The following is a 27,812-nucleotide window of genomic DNA, read 5'->3' on the forward strand; positions in this document are numbered from 1 at the left end:
TAGTTCCCTCACTTTAATACAAACAAGCTTTGTGTATGTCTATCAAGTACTTCTGGAGACCTTTCAAATGAGCCTAAACTCAATGTGTTTATGTTTTCCCATTGAAGAGTTCCTTTGGCTACCTTCCGACTGCATCATCAGATCAGCTCCAGGTTAGCATACTATTACAAAATAAAAGTGTGTAAAAACGATACAGGTAAGTAATTACACATAACTAATTAACTATGCTTGCTTTGAAGAACTCACGTTTAGGGCATGTAGGTTTTAAATTTACCTCTTTTATATAACTACCTACTAATATATAACTACAATATAGCTTGGTGTTTGGGAACACTAAAACATATACTCGTATTACTTAACATAGTGCCTCTGGGTACTAAATAGGTACTAACCGTATGGTAAATCTGAAAAAAAAATGACCATAAGTGAAAACTTGTTATTAGCAATTAGAAACCGGTTTATAAAATAACAGTAAATACCGGTTTATTTCGATTTTCCTCCCATCTTTTATAAGAACACGAACGTTTTAAGATCTAAATTGTAACCTAAAAAACCGGTTTATTCGACGAGCGACGAAACAGCCGGCCGGCCTGGTGGTGGCCACGTAAACATAGACACCGACATAGGAATAAACTGGTATTTATTGCTCTAAACCGGTTAATTTAATAAGAACGGTTCTCATGAAAACCGGTTTAAAATAATGGTGGTTCGAGGGAAACCGAAATTCAAAAGTTTTGCGCCAAGTACTTGGTAACGGTTTGGAAATTTAACCGGTTTCCGAGACTTGGTTATTAGAGCGTTTTCACATTGTCCGATCAGCATCGTTACCATGAGTTTGCGTCTATGTAACTTACTGTCTATGCATCTCGCTCGCATCTCGATATATAGAAAGAAGTTACCTAGACGCTAGCGAATTATGTTAGTGTCAAACTCGTGGCAAGGCTATTTATAGATATCGGATAAAAGTAAAATGAAAATATGTGTTTTTCAGTATCTATTAATAAAAGAAATTTTTATTGATAAAAAAAATGCAAAAAAGGCGGACTTAATGCCTTAGGGCACATCCGATATCTGAGATGCAGGTCCGATAATGTCAGCGATGTCAGATCCCTCACATGCATGTTATTGGATTGGATCCTATATCCGACAGTGCGGAAGACTGATACTGCGGAAGGAAATGTAAGATCCTGATCCTACATCCGATATCGGATCGCAAAAAGTGAAAACGCTCTTAGGCTAACATTAGTCCTCAGACAGCTCAAATCGTCTGTTACCCTTGCCTAAATATTATCTGGAAGAGATCGCTTTTTAGCGATAAGACCGCCTGTTGTTACCTGGTTCTAATTTTCTTATTATTATAATTTTCTTTTATCATTTGTAGTTTTAAATCTATGTAAAATGTATAATAATTATTGGTGCAATAAAGACTAATTTACTTACTTACTTACCTGTATGCGCGTTCAAGGTTCAACTCTGTCATAAATAAATAAATATTGGACATTTCTACACAAATTCATGTCCCTTTATTGAGTTTCAATTCATTTCGTGTTGTTCTAGTAAATTTGGATATTCATATTTATTTGAAACCGTGTTGTAACAATTTTAAGTACTTATATTTTATTTAACCAGTTAGATTCCTTATTGACCGAAATAAATGAATTTTATTTTATTTATTTATAGTTATATATATATATATATATATACATTGCGGACAGGAAAAATAATTTATTCATCACCTTTATATACCTACAGTCAAGTGTAAAAATATGGGTGTACACATCTTACTCAAAAATATGTCCCATAGCATCTTATTCCAGTGTAATAAGAGCGTAGTACCATATTTATGAGACGATTCTTTCGATACATATTTTTGCACTTGACTGTACATACATAATAAATAGTTTTATTGTGAGTATAACCCTAAATATCGATGGGCGGATAGAGTGGAGGCAGACCTCCGTGAGCTCGGCGTCAGCGAGAGCTGGCGCGAGGCCGCTCTGAACCGAGCAAAGTGGTGTGACAACATATTTTGAATTACGTACATTTGAATTACATACATTGGACCGACATTATTGCTTTGTTTTACCAAATCTACTAGTCGTAAGGGAGTCGAATCTAAGCGGGTTAACCGAATAGTACCTATAGCTGAAGGCCATCTAAAGTCGAATCTAAGCGGATTACCGAATAGTACCTATAGCTGAAGGCCATCTAAAGTCGAATCTAAGCGGGTTACCGAATAGTACCTATAGCTGAAGGCCATCTAACGTGTCCAAGAACTTAATCTTGGTACAGACTTGTCGAACAAATAAAATAGTTTTATACAAATAAACATTTATAAATATTTTTTTATGTGACACTGTTTTTTAGGGTTCCGTAGCCAAATGGCAAAAAACGGAACCCTTATAGATTCGTCATGTCCGTCTGTCTGTCCGATTCTGTCACAGCCACTTTTTTCCGAAACTATAAGAGCTGTACTGTTCAAACTTAGTAAGTGGATGTATTCTATGAACCGCATTAAGATTTTCACACAAAAATAGAAAAAAAAAACAATAAATTTTGAGGGTTCTCCATACTTAGAACTGAAACTCAAAAAATCTTTTTTCATCAAACCCATACGTGTGGGGTATCTATGGATAGGTCTTCAAAAATGATTATGAGGTTTCTAATATCATTTTTTTCTAAAATGAACAGTTTGCGCGAGAGTCACTTCCAAAGTGGTAAAATGTGAATCCCGCCCCCGTAACTTCTAAAATAACAGAATGAAAATTCTAAAAAAAAACATATGATATACATTGCCACGCAAAATTGGTTTGAACGAGATCTAGTAAGTAGTTTTTTTTAATACGTCATAAAATTATTATTATTTTTTCATCAAACCCATACGTGTGGGGTATCTATGGATAGGTCTTCAAAAATGATATTTAGGTTTCTAATATCATTTTTTTCTAAACTGAATAGTTTGCGCGAGAGACACTTCCAAAGTGAAAAAATGTCCCCCCCCCCCCTGTAACTTCTTAAATAACAGAATGAAAAATCTAAAAAAAATATGTGATTTACATTACCATGCAAACTTCCACCGAAAATTAGTTTGAACGAGATCTAGTAAGTAGTTTTTTTAATAAGTCATAAAATATTTTTTTTTTTTATCAAACCCATATGTGTGGGGTATCTACGGATAGGTCTTCAAAAATGATATTTAGGTTTCTAATATAATTTTTTTCTAAACAGAATAGTTTGCGCGAGAGACACTACCAAAGTGGTAAAATGTGTGTCCAAAGTGGTAAAATGTTGAACGAGATCTAATAAGTAGTTTTTTTTTAATACGTCATAAATGGTACGGACCCCTTTATGGGCGAGTCCGACTCGCACTTGGCCGCTTTTTTAAAGGATAATTTTTCACAATCCAGCCGTGTATACTTGTCTATCTACAATCCTAAAGTAAATAAATCGAAAAAAAAAACGCGACAAAATGAAAAATTTAATTTCAAAACATGTTTTCGAATAAGTAAGAGTATTACATTTTGTCAGTGAAGGCCTTTGTGACAGAACTTATTACTTGACTAAGTATAACTAATACTTTTTTTTTTGTCGGGGGTTAAAATGAACTAATGGATTAACACTCAAAAACAGCCGCGCTCGTATACACACCGTGTAATATCCACCTGATGGCGTAGCCGCGATTGCCCGACACGTCGACGTACTTGATGTCCCAGGGGAAGGGGGACGTGTAATAGATGTAAAAATGCGACTCCCAGTCGGGTTCGCGCGGCTGGGACATGAGGAACCAGCCGGTGTTCGGGTTCCACACGACGGTGTACTCCTTCCAGGAATATGCGTTGACCGCGGTGGGGTTATCGATCTCTAGCGGCGGGTTCCTCTCGTCCTGCCACATCCTGGTCCTTAACCGTCCCCACCTGCCGTTGAGGATTATCTGGAACACGATCGATCACCTGGTTATCTTAACCATCGGGCTGCGTAAGAGCTGCGAAAGTATGAGATCATTTGTTTTACCACGGTTGTAGGGTAAATAAAAATAGTACTATTTTTATTTACATATGTACATTAAACCCATGAAATGCACTCATTTCCTTAAAGGTAGTTTGGCGCCAATAGTCGGAGACTGAAATTAACTATGCCTTTCACTCGAGTTAAACTCTCTACTTACATTTCGAACACGAGTACTGTAAAATAAATACCGAAAGTGTTAGAGGTTTAGTTTATGTCAAGTAGTATAAACCTTCTTACTGTAATCCTGGCCGACGGTGTATGACATGACAATGTGTTTGACATTGTTGTTTACTTTCGATTCTTGTTTCTTGTGCTAATAAACTCTGCTGTATATTTTGTTATAAAATATGTGTTTAAATTAACCCATACATTAGGTTATGGCCGGTTAAAAATAGTTTACCATTGTTATAAATATGTCGGAAAGTAACAGTAATAATTTCTCGCACGAAAAATTACGTGGACGTGAAAATTACGTCGAATGGAGATTTGTTATGAAAAATGCTTTAATACACGACAATTTATGGACCTGTGTAAGCGGCTATGGTGAGGGCGACACAACATCGTCCGAGGTAAGAAATAGACGTGACGAAAAAGCAAAATCGAAAATTTGTTTGAGCGTCGAGAAGTCTTGTTTCGTACATTTGATGTCGGCGGAAACGGCGAAAGATGCCTGGAATGCACTGGAACGTGCGTATGATGATAAAGGTCTCGGTTCCAGAGTTCGAACACTCCAGAACTTGTGCGCTGTCAAACTTGAGAACTTCAACAGCATGGAAGCTTATGTCAATGAGATTTTATCGCTAGCGCAGCAATTAGTGAATATGAACAAAGCAGTTGATGACGAGTTTCTTGGTGCGCTGATGCTCAAAGGTTTACCGACGGACTACGAGCCCATGATCATGGCACTGGAGCATTCGGGAGTTGTCATTACAGCCGATCTTGTCAAATCCAAACTGCTGCAGGATCAACGGTGGACTACTCGCGGAGATTCGAGTGAGTGCTTGTCTTCTATGAGAAAAGGCGCTACTGCGAGTGACTCCTGGACGAGAAAAGCGCAACAGCACAAGGCCGAGTCTAAAGCGAAGGATACTACTGGTCGTAAGAGAGAACCGTGGTGCTGGAAATGCAAACAAAAAGGTCATCTAAAGAAAAACTGTCGTAGTGACGTTGGTTGTTTAGGATACTGTGACTTGTCGGCATATAGCACTGAAGCGGACTCTGAATCTTCGTGGTATGTGGACTCGGGAGCAACGAATCACATGACTAGCAGGCGCGATTTGATGATAGACTTTAGATCGCAGAGTGGATACATCACTATTGCTAGTGGAGATAAACTACAGTGCACAGGTATAGGTAATGTTAAGTTGTCGGATAATGCGATGTTGACTAACGTGCTGTTTGTACCTAAACTGTCTGTTAATCTCATATCTGTTTCTCAATTGATTAAGAATGGTTGTACTGTACATTTTGATACTACTGGTTGTACAATTTCTATGTTAAGCGATATTTTAATTAAGGCAAATGACGTAGGAGGTGTGTACAAACTTCAGACCTGCAGTCTAAGGGCGAACGTGACTATTAGCACTACAACTTGGCATAAGCGTCTTGGCCACTTGAGTGGCAATAATATGAAGCTTTTGTGGCAGGGACTTGCTAATGATATTAGTTTTCAGGACGACCCTTGTAAAGATGTCGCATGTGAGGTTTGTTTGAAAGGAAAGCAAGCGCGATTTCCTTTTGTCAGCAATCCTGAGAAGTCTGTGGCTGCAAATCGGTTGGATTTAATTCACACGGATTTGTGCGGCCCGTTGCCGGTGAATTCGCTCGGAGGCAAGAGGTACATCCTGACATTCTTGGATGATCATACGAGGAAGGTGTTCGTGTATTTCCTGAAGCATAAAAGCGAGGTGCCACCAGTAAACGCTGTGTGGAGATATTCTTCCCTGCAAGTGACGACGGAGCTACCGTTGAAGAGAGTCATACGGAAGATCAGCCTGTGGTTGAGCTTGAGGCGGAGATGCCATCGCAACCAAATGTAGAGGTTCAGGTTCAGGCGGAGAGGCCGGCAGTACCTGAAGTTTCAATTGAGGTGGACGCGCAGATGCCGAGTTCATCTACTGATACAGGTGGTGCTGCACGGGAGCCGCATGGTGACGGACCAGCATATAATTTACGGACAAGATTACCGAGATGCACTGTTGCATCGGCACTCGAGGTAGATGCATGTGAGCCGACAACTGTAAAGGAGGCTTTGCAGTCGAGTGATAGCAAGCTGTGGCGACAAGCTATGCAAGATGAGATCGATTCATTTAATAAGCATGAGGCTTGGGAGCTTGTTGATAGACCGGCGGGCAAAAATATTGTGAAGAACCGGTGGCTATTCAAAATAAAACGCGACGCTAATGGAAAAATAGCGTGTTATAGAGCACGATCGGTTGCGAAAGGGTTTACTCAGAAGTTTGGAATTGACTATATGGATACGTACTCTCCTGTTGTTCGACACAGTTCGTTGAGAATGTTGCTGTCTCTTGCGGTCGAGTTAGATCTGAAAATTGATCATCTTGACGTTAAAACTGCCTTTCTGAATGGGAATTTGAGTGAAGAGATTTATATGTCACAGCCGGAAGGATTCATCAAACAAGGCAATGAACATAAAGTCTATAGACTCAAGAAAGCTGTGTATGGGTTAAAGCAGGCGTCCCGCGCCTGGTACGATAAGGTAAAGGAAGTTTTACTCGCAGAGAAGTTCACACAGAGCAAGTACGAGAGCTGTATCTTCAGTCGCCGAGTGGGTAAGCGAACCATTATTATCGCACTTTATGTAGATGATTTTTTCGTTTTTTACAACTGTGACGAGCTTGCAGATAAGCTGAAAACGTCACTGAAATCTCACTTCACTATAAAAGACTTAGGTGAAGTTAAACATATGCTAGGCATTAAAGTAGATCGCACTAGTAGGGAGTTGAAGCTGAGTCAGAAAAACTATATCGAAAAGATGCTCGAACGTTTCGGTATGAAAGACTGTAAAATCGCAAAGACGCCCTTAGACGTAGGTCTGAAATTTGCTGATAGCGTTACCCACGATAATAATCTACCGTATCAGGAGTTAATCGGTTGCCTGATGTACTTGTCTGTGACCACTAGACCTGACCTTTCATTTGCTGCCAGTTTTCTCAGTCAGTTTAATAGCTGTTTCACAGCTGAACATTTTGCTGCAGCCAAACGTGTATTACGGTACTTGAAAGGCACTATGAATTTAGGTCTTGTGTACAGGAAGAGTGATGTAAATAATAAATTTCGTGTTTTCGGATTTACTGACGCTGATTGGGCTAACGGAGCGGACCGTAAATCATACACAGGGTATATATTTAAGCTAGGTAGGAATGTAATTTCCTGGGGTTGTTACAAGCAATCTTGTATCGCACTGTCGTCTACCGAGGCGGAGTATATAGCTTTGTCTGAAGCTGCTAAAGAGGCGGTATACGTGCGTGCGGTTCTTGCGGAGTTGACAGGTTTTAGTAATACTGTTACTTTGTATAGTGATAACCAGTCTGCTGCTAAGCTGGCCACTAATCCAGTATTCCACAAACGATCTAAACATGTGGACATTAGGTATCACTATATTCGCGAGACTATTGATAATAGCATTATTGAATTGTCTTATATGCCTACTGAGCAGATGACTGCTGATTTACTTACGAAGGCATTGCCATATTGTAAGCATAAGTCTTTTGTTCAGGACTTGATGGAAGTCGTCCAAGATTAAGAGGGCGTGTTAGAGGTTTAGTTTATGTCAAGTAGTATAAACCTTCTTACTGTAATCCTGGCCGACGGTGTATGACATGACAATGTGTTTGACATTGTTGTTTACTTTCGATTCTTGTTTCTTGTGCTAATAAACTCTGCTGTATATTTTGTTATAAAATATGTGTTTAAATTAACCCATACATTAGAAAGAAGACCGCAAATAATTTATTTCCTTATAACGTTTTTGACAATATGACAATAACGTGGCTACTTCCTATTAAATAACTAATACCTGTATCAGGAAGTCCCGCTCCTCTATTCATGCATAGTTATAGTCTAATCTAACCTAAATAACGTTAGGTACATTAAATTAATAAAAACTATTACAGAATTTGCATGCGTGTGTGTGTTACGTGTATACAGGGCGTCCCAAGACTATGGGACATCAAGGGAAAGTACCTTAAATATCGTAGATAGGATATTTTGCTGAAAGAAGACTTTACGTTATTTTTATAAGTCAGTAAATCTGCATTTAAAGATTTTCTAAGAATTACTTGCTTCGTCTGAGAATCGAACAGACTTAATAATTTTTTTGAAATTTGACTCAAACATTACGTGGGATTTCAGGGTATTGTTGTTTATCAAAATAGGAATATTTTGCAAATCGATTATATGACAACCCAATGGATACTCGTTGTAATGCGGACGGAATGAAAAATTTAGTTTCAATGAAATTCCGCAATATGGCGCCAAGTCGAGCAAAAAAGCGGCACGGCCGTACCATTCTTTTCTCGGAGCAGTTCATACCATTTTCGACCCCCCTTTAAATTCGTTGTGGATAAAACTAGAAGCCTGAATTTTCAGTAACCAAGCAGGCATTGTATAAAACCACAGTATATTTCCAATTTCATCCAATTTGAAATAGTAGTTTAAGAATCATAACTAGTCAAAGTTTCTGAATTTTGTCACTCACTCACTGACTGACTGATCATCAAAACTCTAAGGCACTTCTAGCAGACATAGAAGCTTCAAATTTAGAATACGATTAGTGTTTAGTGTATAGATCAAGGAAAAACTCTAATATTTTGCAATTTTGGTTCAGTTTCCAGTTTTTTAGATACACCAACTGCATAAATAACCTTCTAACCCAATATAAATGTATAGGATTACAAAGTTACGTTTGCAGTGAATAAATCATTGTACATGTATATATACATATATGTATAATATAATTAATATAATGGAATTCAAGAAGTAGAAGGTACCGGAAAAGGAAAAAAGTAGGACTATCTACAAAAATAAATGAGATGCCATCAATAACATAACTTGTAAAAAAAATCAAGTCTCGCAAGTCAGTTCTTCTACCGTAAAAAATTGTGAGATCCATGTAATACCAAGTCGGTTAATTTATTCAGTCCCTACTTAACGGACTTTCTGTCTTAACTTATTACGTAATTAGCTAACCTAACAACATCTTATAGTGACCATATACATATTAAAATCTCTTATGTTTTAAATAAACAGAATGACTTGGCCATCGCCTGAAAACACAGTGTATCTCACAAGTAATAAATATTATATTAAATTAGATTGTTTAGTGCGATGGCCAAGTCACTCTGTTAAATATTTTTAATATGGATATGGTCACTACAAGATGGTGTTAGGTTAGCTAATTACGTAATAACTTAAGACAGAAAGTCCCTTAAGTAGGGACTGAATAAATTAACCGACTTGTTTTTATTTACAAGTTATGATATTGAAGGCATCATATATTACAGGTCAGGCTTTACAAAAAAAGGTTTGACCATCTCATGTTTCCAATGCAACGAAATAAATAAATAAATAAAATAAATAATTCAGCCTATATACGTCCCACTGCTGAATGCAACGAAAATTAAAAAAAAAATGAAAAACTTTATTGGTAAGTAACAATTGTTACAGGTCGGTATCAACATTATGCTACAAGATTTTTTCCATCACAATGGGGTTGGCCGGTCGAAGTATTAAACAGATGGCGCCATCATAGCTTGCCCTGTCAATCCCTAGAATTGTGTCAAATTCTTGTTTTTTTTTTGGAATTTTGTGACCTGGATTCCAGTACTTTAAGCCAAATCTCATAGAACAAAACTAGAGACAGGGGCAAGCTATGATGGCGCCATCTATGCAAACCTTTGCCAGTTGCCAACCCCATTGCTCGTAAACGGTGTTACTGTATGCCAGCATGCTGAGATGGAATGCATTCTCTCAACATTTAGTTTTTTACTCACAAGTGTGATGAAAAACGTGTGTGCGACGTGTGACTGTGCAAGAATTACGAACTAGTGTTAATTACGTCCTGGCCTTCGGCTTCGAGCTCAATTAAGACTTGTTCGTAAATTCTTGTTTACCGCCCTAAATACACAATGTAATCTGTGATTTGAGGATTACCCAATAACTGTGGGCTGGCTTATACGGCCAAGTGTCGTAAAAGCGGATGTAGGCGTCTTCTTCACCCCGGACCGAAATACGCCCCCAGCCCGGCTTGAGAGCGAACGGTAACTCCCCAAAGTCGCTCTTCTTGCCTGACGACTTAACAGCTGTAATAGAGAGTTAGCTGCTGTGATCATCTCCTTGCCTAGCTCCTTTAGCTACCTTCGAAGTGCATTATCAGATCAACTCCATGTTTAACAGCATATTATCGTGTTGTCGTCTGAATGACGCAAGGACCTATAATTGAACTCAATCAGACACCGGGAAATTAGTTCATATTGTCGCACGAAAGCAATAATGCTGTAACCCACACGTACAAGAATATTTTTTTACATATTCTTGTTACTTTTTTTTTCTGCGACGATTGTTCTATGGCTCATGATTCTACGGCGAAAAATAAAATCATCACATCATACGTAGTTTTTGACATTTTGATTCCTGGTGATAGCAGAAATGTAGTAACCCACTAAAAATCCGCTGTTTTCATCGACATGTGACTTACAGCATTTTTGTTTATACCTATTTTTAGTGAACGGTGTGTTTATTACCAGATTACCAGAATATAGCTTGATGCATGATTTTTTTAGATATTTAGAAATCATTATTTATATCGGCTGAACACCGGAAAAAAATACTTTTATAAATCTTCATATTATTTTATTAAAAAATAAGTAAAATGTTAAAAAAATTTGGGCGGCTACAGAGCCGATGACGTCACTTGTTGGACGCAACTGACGTTTATTACGAATGATGTTCGTGCATTTCAGCTACTCGATACTGTTTTCTTGCGGTAATCAAACTTAATTATTAGAATACCTAAGGAAAAAATGAGTGACTTTGTTCTCTGGTTGTACAAATAACTATTGACGCAATTTTATACAATACATATACAAGGTGTCTTGTCTTATAATGATAAATCATTAGGTATAGTAGTCCCTTGTTTCGCTTTTTGAATGTTATATTTATATGTTTGAATCTTGTCAGCACTGTAGCTACTAATATTATCGTCAGTGTACCAATATTAGTTTAGTACCCATTTTACTTCACATTTTATACCTCAATCCGAGTACAATGCCGCTTAAATATTATTAGTTCATAGATCTTATTGGGAATGGTCTCGGGACGTAGGTTGCACTTATAATGTAAAAAAAACTATATCCTCTTTTTTATAACATCTACCTTTGTCTGTTTTTGTCTCCAATAAAGAAAATAAAATTAAATAAAAAAATATTACTTTACTAATCCGCGAAAAGATGACGTGCTAGTCGATCAGTGCTAACCCGTTATACTTACTTGCGTTTTACACGTAGTAACGCCTGATTCTATTAATATATACTAATCATATATACTCGTTTATACTAATCGTTTTCACTCGCGGTACACACGCCACATTTACTTTGCAATTTCTAAATTTCTGGGGTACAATAGATATCAGGTTTATTTGAAAAATTTGAATCTTATAGGAACTAATCCAATTGCCATCTTTCAAAAAATCATATATGAAGCTAACGGCCCGATTCGAAGAATGATTTAGACACGTTTAAGATCTTGGAAAGATTTTAAAGAGATCGATAACTAAACGACATATCAAAATGGATGTTTATTTCGATTCCGCTGTGATCTCAATAAGATCTATCTACGATATTTATGCATCATATTATTTATGTACGTATAATTTTTTACAGTACATATGGTGCTACTTTATAGCACTAGTGCGAAAATTAGCATATTACGTTACTGTGTCGAACATTCAAAGGGCCATATGTACTGTAAAACGTTGTACGATACATGTGCGAATAGGTAATTCGCAACTCGTGTCGATTTAAAATACTCCCTTCGGTCGTGTTTTAATTTATCGCCACTCGTTTCGAATTTCCTATTTTTCGCACTTGTATCGTAATGTACTAATATAATTTTGTGATATTTTTTTTGTCATTTTACTCTGTATTCTGACCCTGCACCAATTAGGATCTTTCGGTTTGGCTCATGGTTGACTGGTAGAGAATGCCTTCTGGCATTAAGTTCGCCATTTGTACTCTTCATGTATTGTGCAATGAAGTTTAAATAAAATAAATACATATTTCTAACTTCAAAGTGACATTGGTTGCCCGAATCGAGCTGCTTCTGTCAATTATACGACATACAAACGATATTTAAATGAGAACTTATCTAAACCAGAACTTATCGTTATCGTGTCTCAATCTGCGAATCGGGTCGTAATTTTGGACCAGGACCGATTATTCAGCTTGCCTGCTAACAGTGAGTGCGCGGTGTACGTACAGTGAGTGCGCGGTGTACGTACAGTGAGTGCGCGGTAGACGTACAGTGAGTGCGCGGTGTACGTACCCCCAACGCCTCTTAAGCAGTTCATCTTCTCCATCACGCACAATTCCATTTCTTGAAAAACCGTTCCGGTGGTGTCCATTGTGCATACTAAGCCGATCCTGTGAAATAATATACTGTTATGCTATTAATAAGTAACATATGTATGTAACGAAGGAATGTGAAAAAGAGAATTTTCAAAATTGCAAAGTTCTCTTGAAATGTTATGGGTATTATTCCTGCAGGTATATTGCGAGACCTTCGTTAGTATCGAATTTTAAGTATGACGCTTAAAATACGCCAATGCCCATTTTAGCCCATTAGTACATGTTCCGCGTTATCTTCAATGCTCAATTTCTGCACACGTGTAGCTACTAGGGCAAGTTTGATGTCATTTTCGTATAATTCGAGGACGGGGAATACATTTCTGGGACAAAATTAGTCTTCTTGAATATTCGTGACTTATATGAGTATTATGTAACCATACAGAGTCAGGGAGAATTGATCGTAATTAATATTTACCCTTTCATATCTCGGTAAATATTGATCCTAGCGAAAAAGTGTGTAGAACCTTTTTTATAGAGAATTTTATGTAGATTACTTTACTAGAGATTTTTTTTTGCTACGAGTTTTTTTATTTATTGTTTTTTTGTTAAATATTTTTTTACGAAACGTATTTACCAAGTAATATATTCTGTATTCTATATTAAAAGGGCTATCCCACACAATTTTTTATTGTGGTAAAATCAATAAGGTACAACGGCCAAAAAGAAAAATCTAACAAAAAATATTTTTGATTTTTGATATTTAATTTTTTTTGTATGGAAAGGTAGAAGATTTGTTCCAGATATGAATTTCCCGTCCTCGAATTATACGAAAACGACACCAAACTTGCCCTTGTATTGTAGCTACATGTGGGCCGAAATTGAGCATTGAAGACAAAACGGCACCTGTAACATTAATCTAATAAATATCTCTAATCTGAACGGGAACTTTCTATGTGGGTATGTAGACATTTTGGAAATTGCAGAATATTCTGCAGGGTGCACATTGCTAATCTAACGGCGTTAATCTTTTCAGATAAGTAGATGAGAGCAGGAACTCACCTTCTATGTTTTGCGCTGCATATTTCGCACTGTTTGGTCTTTTCTATTAACTTTTCCAGCGTGTGCTCGTCGTATTCTGTGGGCTCCGGGCCCAGCCTGCACCTGGGGCCCAAGTTGGCGTAGCAGTTGCCTTTGGTTCCGGAATCCTCTCCGCTTATATCGCGGTCCACCAGGCTGCCGGCGCCCAGGATGTCGTCGGCGCCGCCCAGCAGCGCCTTGCTGCCGCCACCCCAGATGCCCTGCCCGGAACCGCGCCCCATCCCGTAGTCCCACTCCTCGTGGCTCGAATCCTGATTTATGGTTTGCTTCGGGTTAAGCCTGTCGTTGGCGAAGTTGTAGCCGTACCAGTACGGCCTGTAGCCCAAGTTCGCCCCGCGCTTCTGTTCGCGGACAGGTTTGTTCTTGTACATAGGCTGTGGTATGTCGCTGTAAAATTATTAGTAACGATGTGATGATGGTTCATGAAACAAAACTGAACAACGGCAACGGAGTCAATTACTCCTAGAAGGTGTTTTCGAAATAGTAAATGTAATATATATCGTCGTCTAATACGCTAAGCCTAGTCGGTAGTCGCAGTGCCTACGGAGCATGAAGTCCCGGGTCCGGAATATTCGAGTCTTGATAAGAGCATTTATTTGTGTGTTTATCACAAATGTTTGTTCCTGAGTTATCTGATGTGTTCTATGTATATAAGTGTCTATATCGATGGCAAAAAGCGGAAACGTAATATCCGCCAAAATGTAAACTTTACACCAGAGCCAAAAATCTTTACGGTTTTTGCAAAAAAAAACTTTTATTTCTTTCTTAGTGTTCCATACAAAACTTTGTTCACGGAACACTTATGGGATCACTTCGGTCTTGCAAAACGGTTAAATGTGTTTTTCTCAGAGACCGTTGTACGAAGATAGCTTAAATTTTGGAACAGTTATAGCAATTAACACGGCTAACATTCTTAATAAGTCAAAAGCGCTTATTTATTATTTATACGTAAATTTAGGGGGTAAAGATGGGTAAGCTGAAGCTCACACTATTCTTTATTTGTAGGAATCGCGTGGGATACTATTAGTAAGCTTGCAAAAAATCAAGTCGATGGACCGACTTTCAGTTCATTTGACGTGCAGTAGTTTCGATAAAAATGCATTCAAAAGTAGCAAGTAGGACAGAGAATATTTCTTTTGTATGAAAAAGAAATATTCTCTGTCCTGGCGATTTTCGCAAAAACTATAACTAACCATGACCAACTAAGGCGAGCCCGGAGACGGCAGGAAAGTTATCAGGTTAACCTTATCTTTCATAGATTTTCGACTGATCTTAGGTTAATTACGGTTATTAGCTTAGAATGGTCATTTCATATTAGGAAGTGCTTTAGATTTTTACTGAGTGTAGTATGTGTGAAATGGAATCTCTCTCTGCGGTGTGTCGTGTCTGGTGTATTGTTGAGTTCCAATAAAATAAATCAACAAAATTAAGTAGTTTTAATCCAAGATATAATATTGGCGACGAGGACATACGGACAGCACAACGAAGCGAATAAATTAACCACAAGAACAAAATCAGTCAGAAGTAAGAAATTATTTACTTAAATATATGTGATGGTAATGGCGGCTGCAAACTCACTGTGGGGTTATCTACAAATTACAAGGTACCTTAATAAGTCGTTATTACTTATTACTCACATTCAGGGACCCGCTGAACGTGAAATGAAACGTAATGACAGATGTCACGGCGCGGCGGGTGATAAAGAAAATAAATTGACAGAAGACGCGGATGTCCTAATATCGTTGGTAATGGTAGAGAATGCCTTAAGGCATTATTTTCACCTGGAGCCTACTGGTTATGTCTTGTTTGACGGGCCATGTTACACCTGGAGCCTACTGGTTATGTCTTGTTTGACGGGCCGTGTTTCACCTGGAGCCTACTGGTTATGTCTTGTTTGACGGGCCATGTTTCACCTGGAGCCTACTGGTTATGTCTTGTATGATGGGCCATGTTTCACCTGGAGCCTACTGGTTATGTCTTGTTTGACGGGCCATGTTTCACCTGGAGCCTACTGGTTATGTCTTGTTTGACGGGCCATGTTTCACCTGGAGCCTACTGGTTATGTCTTGTTTGACGGGCCATGTTTCACCTGGAGCCTACTGGTTATGTCTTGTTTGACGGGCCATGTTTCACCTGGAGCCTACTGGTTATGTCTTGTTTGACGGGCCATGTTTCACCTGGAGCCTAGCCTACTGGTTATGTCTTGTTTGATGGGTCATGTTTCACCTGAAGCCTACTGGTTATGTCTTGTTTGACGGGCCATGTTTCACCTGGAGCCTACTGGTTATGTCTTGTTTGACGGGCCATGTTTCACCTGGAGCCTACTGGTTATGTCTTGTTTGATGGGTCATGTTTCGCACCCATACAGGGTAGCATGTACTATTCCTAAGAAATTATATTGCAAACCATGTATCTTGATGCATCACTGTACTGTACATGTATGCAATAAATACAATACAATACAACACTGTAATGTATATAAATCCCTGACGTCACAAACGGACGCCAGGACACTAACAAGCGATTTCGCGCGAGGTTTGAAGTAGCTATAAAAATGTAATTATATATGAGTCTGGCTGAAGTATTGTGTTGTTTGGAACCAATACAAGTGTGCCGACAATATTAAAAGGGACTTATATTACAATATTAACATTCCATACATCGATATATTAATAACATTAAAAAAGAACAAACACAAATCAAACTTACAACTAACTACAACTAACTATAAAACTAACTAGATACAATCCTAGAAAAGGGACTTAAAATTTTGTCATCATGCCTATTTGGTAAGCGAAGGATATAGAGAGGTATGTAAGATACAGTGTTACCTGAACATCTTTTTCATAAAACTCTCGAAGTCCGAATCGTATTCTCTGCGAGATCTGTGTCTCGAGCCGAGCCGGCTCCTCCGTATCTCCAGTCTGTGTTCAGGGCCGAGCCGGTTCCTCCTAATCTCCATTCCATGTCCCGAGTCAAGGCGGTTCCTCCTAATCTCCATTCCAGGTCCCGAGCCGGGACGGCTCCTCCTTATCTCCAGTCTGTGACCCGAGCCAGGCCGGCTCCTACTTATCTCCAGTGGTTCTACCATGGTCGACGGTATCGCTACAAAAAATATTTGTTGTTGTTTGTTGAGATTTGAAATTGCCGTATAAGTGTACATACTGCAATTGAATTACTGAATTGATCGCTATATGTCACTTTTTAAAATGCAAACTAGATAACGGTGTGTTTTCCTAAAACAATGGAGTCAAACAGTTACCATAGTGATCAGCGAACGAAAACAACATGGAAGATTAACTTCAAACAAAATACCGGCCTAAAACTGGCAATACTCATAACGGACCAATTGCAACTCGTCAAGGATTAGGTCTGGGTTTCTTCGACGAAACTTAGATTGGTTTATTTAAACCACCCAAACTACGATTGCTCTATTGTAAAATGAGTTACTGTGATTGGCCGTAGCGCTGTCACTTGAAAATTTTTGTTTTGCTTTGAGAAGTTTGCGGGAAGAATTAAAAATTGAACAGCGTAAGGCGGTCTACTATGCCCTCATGCAATCTAAATTGCGATATCGCATTAAATTGTGGGGTAATAGTTACCAATATAATACTAAAAGTGTTTTCTTGATGCAAAAAAGGGCTATCTGAATTATAGTTAGAATACCACAGCGGGAATCGTGCAGAGAGCATTTAAAAAAACATAAGATCTTGACTGTGCCTTGCCTTTATATTTTAGTTCTCGTGTCAGGTCTAGTCAAAAATTTGGAGGAAACTGAAAGCGATTGCGACAGTGCAACGAGAAGAAAAGACCTTAAAAAATGTTTAGTGCCAAAATTCAAAATTGTACAACATTCAGCAAGCTACCAGGCTGTTTATCTTTTTAATAAATGACCGATAGAGTATAAACAGTACCCCTAGTGTAAATAAATTCGATTTTGAAACGTGACGTACGCGTTTGCGTTTAGTCTCATTTTGTATTGGATTTAGAAAGAGCGCGCCAAGCGGGACGTTTTGGAAACTCAAAATCCTATACAAAATGAGACTTAACGCAAACGCGTTCGTCACGTTATGATGTTGATAAAATTTACACTAGGGGTACAGATCTCTGGCTGTAAGCAAGCGGTTCTAGCGCAAGTTAAAGGCTTTTCTTGTAGAAAAATGTTATTACTCCATAAATTAATTTGTAAATGACATATTTTATTTTTTTTTGAATATTGTAATAGTAACCTTTTTTTTATTATGTTTAATAATGTTCTTCTAGTTAATTATTTTATACATTGTAAACGACATGCCTATCAATTGATGACATTATTATTATCATTTTATTATTCTTATTGTTGTAGAAGTCATTCATTTAGTATTTAATTTATGTACTAATTAAATGCAAGAATTATTATTCCACACATTGTTTATTGTTAAGAATTAAATAAATAAAAAAACACAACAATCAGACCTGCCTCTTATAAAGAAGTTAATGCAATATGGGACATGTTTACCTATGTATATGCAATATTTTTGTGTCCCTCTACGTAACTGAGCTAGCGAAAAATATAACTAGTACAGTATAGATTATGATGATTCCTTAAACATATCTCACTGAGAACATAAGTGGTATCAGAATGTAAACCTAGCAACATGCAAACTCTAATTTAACTATTTCCGCTACAAAATCTATATGCATTTACAACGAATCCTACTCGTTATAGTTTTATTTTGTACAATTTTGTTATTTGTAGACAACTCTAACGTTAACAACGACCCCGATGTTTCAACTCATATTGATAAGTCATAATAACAATGTGAAACGTCATACTAAATAAATATTGTACTAATTGGCCTCCTATTAGTAATTCTCTGGAACCACCTCCTACAAATACCGTCTGTTTCCGATCGCTTTAACTAGGAGTTCATTTCCTTTGAAACGAAAGGTTGTAAAATTTGCGGTCAATGTTATTTATAACGTATGATTGTTATACTCGTACCAACGGCAGGTTGATTGAAAGCTCACTGCTTAGGTAATCTTCCAAAGTGGAGATTGCTACTTTCAAGTTTCAGCACTTGAAACAGAGTTCACCAGATTGATGTGAATATAAATACTTCTGTATTTAAAGACATTTAAAGGTAGTATGCAGTTCATTTAATTAGGGCTGAGTTACATCACAAGGTCGTTATCTCAGATGTGATTCAAGCGCGACTAGCGAGAGGCATGGATTACTAAATAATGTCATTTCTGTAACCAATAATTAACTGCTCAAAAGTCTCGTTTAAGTGGCCCTGCAAACAAGACTGGCATTTATAAGTCGCACAAAAAAGATACCCTCGTACTTGTATATTACTATCTAGAGTTCTAGACTATCTAGAGTAGAGCCCAACTGGGGAAGTACCTCCACCTTACAGAAAACCGCAGCCAAATAACACTAGACCCTACTCATAGTGTTGTGTTCCTGCCGGTGAGTAAGGTTGCCAGAGCTCAACGAGGGGTGGGAGGGTTGTTAGGGTCGGCAACGCGGAGTTGCAGGCGGACATAGGCTACGGAGACAGCTTACCATTAGGCGGGCCATATGCTTGTTTGCCACCGACGTAGTATAAAAAAATACTAACCAATTAAATCCAAGTCTTATGTTAAGACCATAGGGTTATTTCCTAGTTTTATTTTCGTCTTTTAATCATTAGTTTTATTCTCAATGGCAACTGTTTTATTGTTAAACAGTGTCATAAGCACTAACTAAAAAATTCTAACTACCTACGACATATCAAAAAAAAACTTTAATGTTATGAAAACCATTTTTTGTTCAACCGCTGGTCTTAGTGCAAAATTCAAAATTTAAAAATTTATTCTGCAAGTAGTCCTCAAGGGCTCTTTTACAAGTCACTACAACTTTATAGTAACATCATATAGTGTCATGAAAAATACATAACGACATTTATGAATACAACAGCCAATACCTGGGTAAACATTACATTATAATAATCTTAAAATAAATTATTACTACAATACAATAGAGATGTATAGTCTCTATGGTTAAAAATACATTAAATCTCAGAGTACTAATACTAATAAAATTTGGAGGGGTGAAGTCTCTCCAAGTGTCAAAATTAAATTTATACTAAATAAATAAATTTTATTTTGACTGCCTGTGCAGACTAGACGCCGCTCGAGAGGTGCTAGAGCCAAGAGGTTAACAACACTGCATATTAAAATACATGGCACTTACATAGACCATTGACCAAAATAGCCCAAAACAAAATATTCTTCATAATCTTCATTGTATATCTGTAAAGAATATAGTATATTTTAGCCGACATTAATTTCATAGAAGGAGAAGGTTCTGTATTGTATTCGGTTGTGGCTATTTTTTTATGTACGTTCACCGATTACTCGGACACCCGTAGTCCGAGTTGAGTAATTCTTTTTTTGTTTGAAAGGAGTTACTTTCAAGTGAGTCCCATTTTAATTTGGTTTGATCTGATGATGGGATCCATGAGGAATTAAGGAAACTCATCATTTTTTAAAGGCACGTGTATGGTGATTTGGGTGTTTTTTTAAGCAAATTTAGCATTATAAGGAGCGTGCATGAACTGTAGGAGGCAGCACAGGAGCCGTCAGATTTTTGGCGCGAGGCGTAAATGTGATGTTTATTGTTCCGATGTATCCCGCAAGATGGCAGAACCTACTATGCACAAGAAAACACGTGACGTGTAAAAATACATGTTTATTGTTCCGATTCAGGCCACAAGATGGCAGACCCTCCAACACGCACGGTCCCTATCTCTCAAAAACCATCAATTTGATGAAGTGGACATGATGATGATGGTTTTTTGATGATAATGATGATGATTTTTTTAAATGTAGTATGTTCACCGATTGCTCCGACATTCGTGGTCCGATTTGAGTAGTTATTTTTTGTTTCAAAGGAGTTACCTCCAAAGTGGTCCTATAATATTTTTACCCACGACGGAACAGAGACGGTATATGCGTTTGGGGTGAGAGGATGTTTGTGCAAACCAATGTTGCCATCATTCTCAAAAACTACTAGTCTGATTTTGATGCGGTTTTCAGTGATAGGTTCGGGTTTGATTGGTGCATGTTCTTAGATAGGTGTTACGATGACAAAAATTCAAGACGAAGTACGAAAAATATTAAACTAAAAATCAGAACGAAAAATCAATACCTACTCGTGAATTAAGCTGATGATGTAATGTGGAGGGATGTTCCAATTAACCTACTCATACTCATACTCATAGCTTATTGATAATGTATATTACAGGTCAGGCTTACATGACTAGTATAAATTACAGGTAGATAATTATACAACATTCATAAATTTCAGAAATAAATTCTTTTAACAAGTTGATTATTACGACATTATTACTATTATTATTATTTATTTAACTACAAATATTTTGAGTTCAAGTATTCCTCGACACTATGAAACGGCCGCTCAATAAGCCAATTTTTGAGTTTAGCCTTGAAACTCGCCAGGCTAGGCGCATCAGTTATGGACGCTGGTAAGTTATTGTACACAGCGGGGCCCATGACGTGTATAGATTTAGCCGTTTTGACTAGACTGCGTTGCACTGCCGCTAATTTGTGTCCAAAACTAGTCAAACGGACGCTTTTTTCACCCCGTTTGTGATATTTTTTAAGGTCCGACCGCGAACGCCTTTTTTGTCTCGGCCGAGACCGAGACCGAGACCGAGACCGAGAATTTATAACATAGAAAAAAAAGACGAATTTTGCACTAAAAATGTTGTTATAATCGAAATTCGACGATTTATCAGAAAAAAGTTATCATAATCAATTCGTAGCGCTATTAAATAGTATTTTTAGGGTTCTGTAGCCAAAATGGCAAAAATGGAACCCTTGTAGTTTCGCAGTCATTTTACTCAAAAACTATACGATATATTTTATAACCAAATTTAAAAAAATATATAAATGTAACATAAAGTTTATAAAAATTCATGTGACTCGTCATTACAAAGGTTTTTTTGATTAAGTAAATACTTTTGGAAATAATCGCTTAAAAAAAATAGTGTGATCCCCTCTAACTTATGAACCGGGAGAGCCAAACCATTAAAACATTTCTAAATAATAAAGCTTAATAAGCAAATAATTTTTCAGGAAATTATTTTGAATAAGGTTGGTTAAACCATTTAAGAGTTATAAAAAAACTGATCTTATTAAACGACGAAACGGCCAGTAACATAGGCTCTTTTGCTTGTACGGCTTTTTTGTATTGTATGAAGGTACGGAACCTTCCATTATGCGTGGTCCGACGTGCACTTGGCCGGTTTTTTCAGTACGGATGTGCACATAACAATAATCAAAATAAAGAGTTCTATATTGTAACCCAAAATATCCGCCACAGGTGTCGTTTTGTACTTACCTACTGCTTTGCTTTTCCAGTTAACAGTTAACACAAATATATTTGGTATTAAAATATCCAGTGTTATCTTCAACTCACAACAAGTTAACGCGCCTATCCGATCCCAACACTTAGTGTTTGATAATAATTGGCTTAAAATGTGGGTACGAAACCAATTTAATTCACAAAAAAACGTCACACCAAACGGGCGATGCAACCAACAAGTGGCTTAGACCCCGGTACTCGTGCGCGGAAAATTCAAATTCACCAATGATAACTCATTGCCTATTCTCGGTCTCGGTAAGAATCTCGGCCCATTTTGGTCGAGAGTCGAGACCGAGATCTCGGCTCGATTTTTGGCCGAGAATGCCGAGACCGAGACCGAGACCGAGATCTCGGTCGGACCTTAATATTTATCCAGGTTCTCTCGTGTGTACACGGCTGTCTGCAGTATTAAGAGACCCGGCAATGTGACAATACCTAAGGCGATGAAATGTGGCTTGGCCGACTCATGCCATGGTACTCGAGCCATGGATCTTACGGCTAAAAACACGTTGCCAATCGGCCGCGCGTCCCCATAGCTCAAGTCCATATTGTATAATGGACTGTATGCTGGCATAATAGCAGCTGCGGACTGCCTGACATGGTAGAACAGTTGTCAGCCTGCCTAAGGCGAAACATGCTTTTCCTAGTTTTCCGCACAGGGATTCGATGTGGTTCTCCCACGTTAGGCTTTGGTCAATATGAAAACCTAAGAAGGAGGTGCTATTGACCTGACCTATGACACCGCTGGGGAGTCCCACATGCAACGGGCGACGCCAGCGTCCGGACAAATCGAACTGGATGAATTGGACTATCCTAACCTTACCTACTTACTTATTACTGTTAATGCTACAACTATCACAAACACAACCAAATTTAACAATAATTTGGTAAAACCGAAACTATAGCACGTATTATAAATATAAATATGAAGTACAATTTACATAATACCTATGCTTGCTCTCTAAAAAGTTTGAAATAAAAACAAAATTAAAAATTTTGGAAAAACCCACGACGGTTAAAAAGTAGTTGAAAAAGGATAAAATAATTTTGTCACCCCCGACTTAAAGAATTTATGATATGAACTTAATAAAAAAACCAAGAAAATCCGTCGGGGGCTGCCATCTCTATTTTAAATATAAACAAATATTTAAGTTACTATAAACATGACAAACTAGTTCATTTAATAGCGGCAGCAAAATTCAATTTAGAAATTACACAGATTCTTAATTATTAATCACAAAATTAGAAGAAAAACGTAGTAAATAATAAAGGTACCTATTTATCTTTAAGGTTTAACACAAAAATGTAATTTTTATCCAAGCTTAGTGACGTCGGGGAATTTGTTTATATTATAAATAGAGATGGCAGCCCCCGACGGATTTTATTGGTTTTTTATTAAGTTCATAGCATAAATTCTACAAGTCGGGGGTTTCCAAATTATTTGATCCTTTTTCAACTACATTTAAACCGTCGTGGGTTTTTTCAAAAATTTTAAATTTGTTTTTTTTTTTTGTTTCTGATCTTATGATGGAATCTACGAGGAATTGAGGCAACTCAAGCATTTCTTCCCGAAAACTACTAATTTGATGTAGTGCAATAGTAGCCTTACCACGAGTTTGACTCTACATATTAGCTGACGTGTTCCTGGCTTACTTTCTATACATCTCGCTCGCACTAATATTAGGATGCCAGTACGAGCGAGAGCATGCAGTTACACTAGCGAATATGTCAGTGTCAAACTCGTGGTAAGACTAATTAAGTAATTACTGATTATGAAGACCACGGGCGATATGTGGAACTTCCCTCTTATAATTGGGTATATTATGATTTTTGATGTAGGTAGTGTTGGAAATAAGAGGTGAGGGGTACATGTAAGAGGTGTGTGAGGTAGACGGTGGTAGTGAAGGTAGACGGGGGTCTGAGGTTGGAGCTTGATGAGTCAGGATTTGAGAGGTTAGGGGGTTGAGGGGTTGGGAGTTGAGGATTCGGGGGGCAGGAGATGAGTGGTCGGGGGTTAGAAGTTGAGAAATTGGGGGATAGGATTAGGAGTTAAATGGTCTGGGGTTTAGGGGTCGGGGAATGGCGGTTGAAGGTTTGGTGGTTCAGGGTCAAGGGTTGATGTGCTGTGAGGGTGAGTGATCAGAGGGCTGAAGGATTGGGTCAGTGGCGGGGCGGAGGATAGATTTAGAGTAGTAGCAGGAATTATTTCCCAGACGGGCTCGAGGAAAATCCTGATTATTTGAGACGAATTTAGTGTAAAACATGATGGTGATTTTCATTCATGCATCACGCGTCACTAATAAACTCTTAACAATGCCTTAAAACTAAAAATGGCAAAATAAAAACTTTTTACAAAAAAATGTGAACCAATTTCAAAGAGGATAAAATAAAATACATTTTTTTAAGTATATGTGTTACCAACTGATATGTTTGAAGTCGGTGCCAAGCCGAATAGTAACAATACCGGTCAAAAAAATCAGCTGTATGTGTATGTCTATAAATCATATTACAACTGTAGTAATAGGTATTATAAACGTGGAATTAATTCTGTCTCTCTCTTTGTTACCTTTTCACGGCTAAACATCTGAATCAATTTAGGTAAAATTTGGCATGAAGGTAACAAGTTTAAGTCCTAAAGACAGTCCTTGAATTGTTTTATATTTTAAAATGAAGTTCTTTGGATAACGAACTGGAAATAGCTCAGTCTCAATTCCACACTTGCGTGCACTAGAAAATTAGTAAATATAGCTCTTTTAAAAAAATTACGGCAAATAAACGCATTGGATTTATACTAATATACCGACAAACATGGTACGGACTGCGGTAAGGTTCGACCGTGTGTTTTTAGGTATCTACCTAGAGAAACAATTTTCATTGCTATCGTGTAAGGCAATACGACGTATTGTACATACTTATACAGGTGCATCCTTATCGAATCTCAAGAAAATCATGGTATTCTTCAAGATTTGGCTTGGCACCGACTTCAAACATATCAGTTGGTAACGCGTATACTTAAAAAATGATAATATTTTATTTTATCCTTTTTGAAGTCGGTTTACCTTTTGTGGAAAAAAATTATTAAAGCACCATAGGTATAAGCTAATGGTTAATTTTCCAATGGAAATGGAATGTAAATTAAATCCGGATACAATAAAAAAATTAATTAGATAAGTCTGCGTCCAATCATGTATTAAATTATGAAAATGTGACTGCTGTAAAATTGGCAGAACGATTGGCTGTTTTCATTTATTTATAAGATTTATGGCGACTATTCTGCTTCACATTGTATCATTGGATAATCATTGCATTCGGTCAAGTTGTTCTAATGTATGGGGAAGACAAACAAATTATCCAGCTTGAAATGAATGTAGTATGATACCTTTGAGTATGGTGCTTTACGCACACTAGCGTCTCCTCCCCTTCCCCTGACGCATCTCTGGTTGACGGTTTGTTTTCATTTTTGTGCAAAGTTAGTACTTTTCTCTTCTTCTTTTTTTCTTAACTCTAGTGATAATTCAAAGGAACAAAAGTATCAATGTAAGAAATAATTCTTAATAAATTCTTAACAAAGATGAAATATATTTGATTGTTATGTAATAGCTAGATGAACTTCGACAACATTCAGCCGTTGAACAAGCTGGCTCTCCCTATACGATTTCTTTCAGTACTGTGTTGTTATATTGAAAATGGTGCATCATATCGAAATAAGTTTTGTTTTCGGATTAATATTCTAAAATTTTCGACACTGAACAGTGAACGGTAAAGACACGTATATTTAGAACTTATCCTGATGTACCTTTATTTTCTTTTAACTAAACTTATGTTCTACCTTGTGTTTTAATTACTAAAGTTTAGTTTACGGTTGTATAATATTCTGGCACAATCAATTTTTAGGGTTCCGTAGCCATATGGCAAATAACGGAACCCTTATGGATGCGTCATATCTGTCTGTCTCTCCGTCCGTATGTCACAGTCACTTTTTTCCGAAACTATAAGAACTGTTGAAACTTGGTAAGTATAGATGTAGGTATTCTGTGAACCGCACATTAAAATTTTCACACAAAAATAGAAAAAAAAAAACGATAATTTTTGTACTACTTACAAACCATATTTAGAACTGAAACTCAATTTTTTTTTCATCAATCCCATACGTGTGGGGTATCTATGGATAAGCCTTCAAAAATGATGTTGAGGGTATTAATATAATTTTTTTCTAAACTGAATAGTTTGCGCGAGCAACACTAGTAGGTAGGAAATATATAAAGTAGGAAATTACGTGCCGCGCGTAAAATTGTTACCCGAGTCGAAGGCGAGGGTGGCAAACACGCCGGATGGAATGTCCTACGTTTCCTCCCGTGGTGCGCATACTATTTTTCTGCTCGACGGAGGCGGAAAGCGGGAACTTTGTTTAGCGCAGCGGGAGCAAAATTGACGCTTTCCACCCGGAGGGCAGAAAAAATATTTTGCTATTATATAAGTAACGGTTGATCCATTACCAGGCATTAAACTATAAATAAGTACAATGTAGGTAGTCCAACGGTTGTCATTTTTATACATCCTTAGGAAGTTACGACATTACCCGTTTCTCTACTTGAAGAGGGAGGAGGATTACCAAAATAAACGAATCTATTTCCACCCAAGAAGAAGGTTGTATGTGCTGATGGGGTTTTTATGTATGTTTACTGTATGCATTAGCTTGTGCACGGTCCGAGTTGGAGTTGTCCTACACATGGCCCGCTTTTCACTTGTCCCGGTCTTTCTTATTTCATCATTACGTATCGCATCTTTTTCGAACATTGTTTATCACTTTTCCAATTCTGTGACATTAATTTGTAGGGTTCCGTAGCCAAATGGCAAAAAACGGAACCCTTATAGATTCGTCATGTCCGTCTGTCTGTCCGATTCTGTCACAGCCACTTTTTTCCGAAACGATAAGAGCTGTACTGTTCAAACTTAGTAAGTGGATGTATTCTATGAACCGCATTAAGATTTTCACACAAAAATAGAAAAAAAAAACAGTAAATTTTGGGGGTTCCCCAAACTTAGAACTGAAACTCAAAAAATATTTTTTCATCAAACCCATACGTGTGGGGTATCTATGGATAGGTCTTCAAAAATGATATTGAGGTTTCTAATATCATTTTTTTCTAAAATGAATAGTTTGCGCGAGAGACACTTCCAAAGTGGTAAAATGTGTGAAAAAAAAAATCTTCAAACTCATACGTGTGGGGTATCTATGGATAGGTCTTCAAAAATGATATTTAGGTTTCTAATTTCAGTTTTTTCTAAACTGAATAGTTTGCGCAAGAGACACTTCCAAAGTGAAAAAATGTGTCCCCCCCCCCCCCCCCCCCTGTAACTTCTAAAATAACAGAATGAAAAATCTAAAAAAAATATATATGATATACATTACTATGCAAACTTCCACCGAAAATTGGTTTGAACCAGATCTAGTATGTAGTTTTTTTTAATACGTCATAAATGGTACGGAACCCTTCATGGGGGAGTCCGACTCGCACTTGGCCGCTTTTTTGTTTAAAACCAGATATATTTCAAGTTGACGCAATATAATTTCATTTCGATGGTAATTATTATTATATTTTCATTTCAGCATTTTCCGTGCCTATGTCAAAAATCTAAAGTACTATTTGTACTGTAAAACGCCGTATAATACACGTCGGAATAGGTAATTCGGAACTCGGGAGGAT

General features: G+C 37.5%; 1 protein-coding gene across 1 annotated transcript in view; it reads right to left on the minus strand.

The window, feature by feature from the left end:
• Positions 1-27,497, minus strand: part of LOC133526137 (uncharacterized) — a 28,726-nt gene extending 1,229 nt beyond the window's left edge. The window contains exons 1-7 of the mRNA XM_061862620.1: positions 25,164-27,497; positions 19,909-19,967; positions 16,523-16,796; positions 13,653-14,078; positions 12,571-12,668; positions 10,183-10,331; positions 3,649-3,931 (exon numbers count right to left, since the gene is read on the minus strand). Of these exons, the coding sequence (XP_061718604.1) occupies positions 3,649-3,931; positions 10,183-10,331; positions 12,571-12,668; positions 13,653-14,078; positions 16,523-16,796; positions 19,909-19,960 (1,282 nt within the window). The 5' untranslated portion in view covers positions 19,961-19,967; positions 25,164-27,497. The remainder of the gene's footprint in view (positions 1-3,648; positions 3,932-10,182; positions 10,332-12,570; positions 12,669-13,652; positions 14,079-16,522; positions 16,797-19,908; positions 19,968-25,163) is intronic.
• Positions 27,498-27,812: the final 315 nt, after the last annotated feature.

The sequence above is a fragment of the Cydia pomonella genome, chromosome 1, assembly GCF_033807575.1.
Source record: "Cydia pomonella isolate Wapato2018A chromosome 1, ilCydPomo1, whole genome shotgun sequence".
Classification (NCBI taxonomy): Eukaryota; Metazoa; Arthropoda; class Insecta; order Lepidoptera; family Tortricidae; genus Cydia; species Cydia pomonella.